General features: G+C 32.8%; 1 protein-coding gene across 1 annotated transcript in view; it reads right to left on the reverse strand.

The window, feature by feature from the left end:
• Positions 1-1,760: 1,760 nt before the first annotated feature.
• LOC106876556 (chitinase-3-like protein 1) overlaps positions 1,761-2,562 on the reverse strand; it is a 53,330-nt gene continuing 52,528 nt past the window's right edge. The window contains exon 12 of the mRNA XM_052965875.1: positions 1,761-2,324. Within this exon, the coding sequence (XP_052821835.1) occupies positions 2,146-2,324 (179 nt within the window). The 3' untranslated portion in view covers positions 1,761-2,145. The remainder of the gene's footprint in view (positions 2,325-2,562) is intronic.

Raw genomic sequence — 2,562 nt, forward strand, 5'->3', positions numbered from 1 at the left:
TAATATTTCTCGGCCCAGATAGATGCGATGGGGTCAGTTAGGCAAAATCAATATGGTAGATTAGATGTTTATACGAGTGTACACGCATTTCTGCAGCCGCTCATTTTTGCTTTGTTAGTCGTTCAGAATGGTTAAGTGTGATTTTCTAAGATATGTGACATACAGTGGGGGGAAATAAATATTCTTACATGTCAAAATTCTTTATTTATTTAATTTCTAATGAACATAAATGGGATACACCAATACTATATTTGCATACACATGCATAAACTAAGAATATGCAAAAGAAACTAATAAACTAATGAGTTTATATACAAATATAAATATTTAGGGGTGAAAAAGCATTCGTACAGAAAATAAATAACAGATAATTCTGATTTAATACTTCGTAGCATAACCATTATTCAGTTCCACTTCAACCAATTTCTTCTTGTAGTTCTTAATCAATGACTCGCATGTTTCTTTAGGAATTTTTTCCTATTTTTCTTGACAAATTTTCTTCTAATCTGGAATGCACATTGGGGCTCTTGAATGAATTTTAATTTTCAAATAACGCCACAAATTCTCAATGGGGTTCAAGTCAGGCTTGGCCATTCTAATAATTTTATATTGTGATTGACAATCTATTTTGATAGACTTCACCGTGCGCTTAATGTCGTTATCCTGTTGTAAAACCCACCCTTCACAAAGCTGGAGCTTTTCTACAGAGTCCCATAAATTATTGTTCAAAATATTTTAGTACATCTCTGCATTCATTCTACCATCTATCACATGTACATTGCCAGTCCCATTTGCAGAGAAACACCCCTACACAATGATGTTTCCACCTCCAAACTTTACAGTAGGAATTGTGCTTTTCGGCGAATAGGTGGTACCATCTTTCCTCCAAAGATGGCTACGCAAATTTCGTCCAAACAAATCAATTTTCAACTCGTCCGTCCAAAGAACATTTTCCCAGAATGTATCAGATTTACCTTTATGTTCATAAACAAATTTTAAACGGGCATCTCTATGCCTTTTAGTCAACAGTGGAGTTCATTGCTGATTGTTCATAGTGTAACACTAGTCTCTGAAGCTAACAAATCTTCTTGCAACTCCTTTCTGGTGATCATTGCGTTTTTTTTCGATTCTTCACTTCATTTTTCTTAAAGATCTAGGGGAAATCTTGCGTGGTGCCCCGGATCTTATTCTGTTTTCAACAGTTCCCGATTTTTTATTTCTTTGAATAAATGTAGGTATGGTAGAAAATGGAATACAAAAGGTCTCTGATATTTTCCTGTAACTTTTACCTGCTTTCCACTGTTCATTAATTAAGTTTTTCACTGAATTTGTGAGTTCTTTACGTTTCGCCATTATTACGACATTACTTTATGTTGTCTCAGTGCTGAATGAAGAAGCTAGCATTTTGTCACTTAAAAATGACCACTGATAAGATTATTGGAACAAGCGAGAAAGTTCTAGTAAAAAAAAATTATTTTAACAGTATTTTATGGCATAGAAACTCATAGATATATTCTGAACGAATACTTTTTTCACCCCAAAATACTTATATTTGTATATAAATTCATTAGTTACTATAATGTATTAGTTTCTTTTGCATATTCTTAGTTTATGCATGTGTGTGTAAATATAGTACTGGTATATCCCATTTATGTTCATTAGAAATTAAATAAATAATTTTGACTTGTACGAATATTTATTTCCCCCCACTGTATATGTATGAATACATATATGCATATATACATTTAAGAGCGCGTGTATATGTATATATATTTATTTATAAAGAGAGATAGACAGACAGGTAAATATAGATAGATAGATAAATGTTAACACGTAATGTTTATAATGTATATCTGAGTATATATATATGTATATATTGATATGCGCATGTATACACACACACACACACACACACACACACACACACACACACACACACACACACATGTTTGTTGTAGATTAGTCCCCGATTCCTTCTTTCTTTTCTCTTCTTCTCCTCCACCATAACCATAATAATCTTCACCATCGCTGCTATTTATCAACATCATCATCATTATGGTCTTCATAATCGCCATTACTCATTAACATCATGATCGTCATCAGCATATTGGTTCTACACGCTTACTAAGTACGTCAATGTTTCTCCTAGCATCCAGGAACGTTGAAAGCGTGGTCACAGATGCTGATTTGCGGGTTGAACACTGTACCTGGTGGGCATTTCATAAGATAAGTGTTGCCTGCGTTGCATTGATAGAAAAAATCACATTGCTGGGGTACTGCGTATAATTTGTCAGGTTTGCCAACACAGAAACCGACAGTATCATCTGAATATGGAAGAGAGTCAAGATATAAAGTTAATAATAATAATAATAATAATAATAATAATAATAATAATAATAATAATAATAATAATAATAATAATAGTCAAGACGAAGAGTGCGATTTTAGATGTTTTATTTTTTGAACAACATTCCGACAGAACGTCTGTCTTTCTCAAGTTCAAACTAAAAGGTGATTGAAAATTCAAAATTTCAGAAACCAAACGTAAACTATGAACGTGAG

The sequence above is a fragment of the Octopus bimaculoides genome, chromosome 2 (genome assembly GCF_001194135.2).
Source record: "Octopus bimaculoides isolate UCB-OBI-ISO-001 chromosome 2, ASM119413v2, whole genome shotgun sequence".
Classification (NCBI taxonomy): Eukaryota; Metazoa; Mollusca; class Cephalopoda; order Octopoda; family Octopodidae; genus Octopus; species Octopus bimaculoides.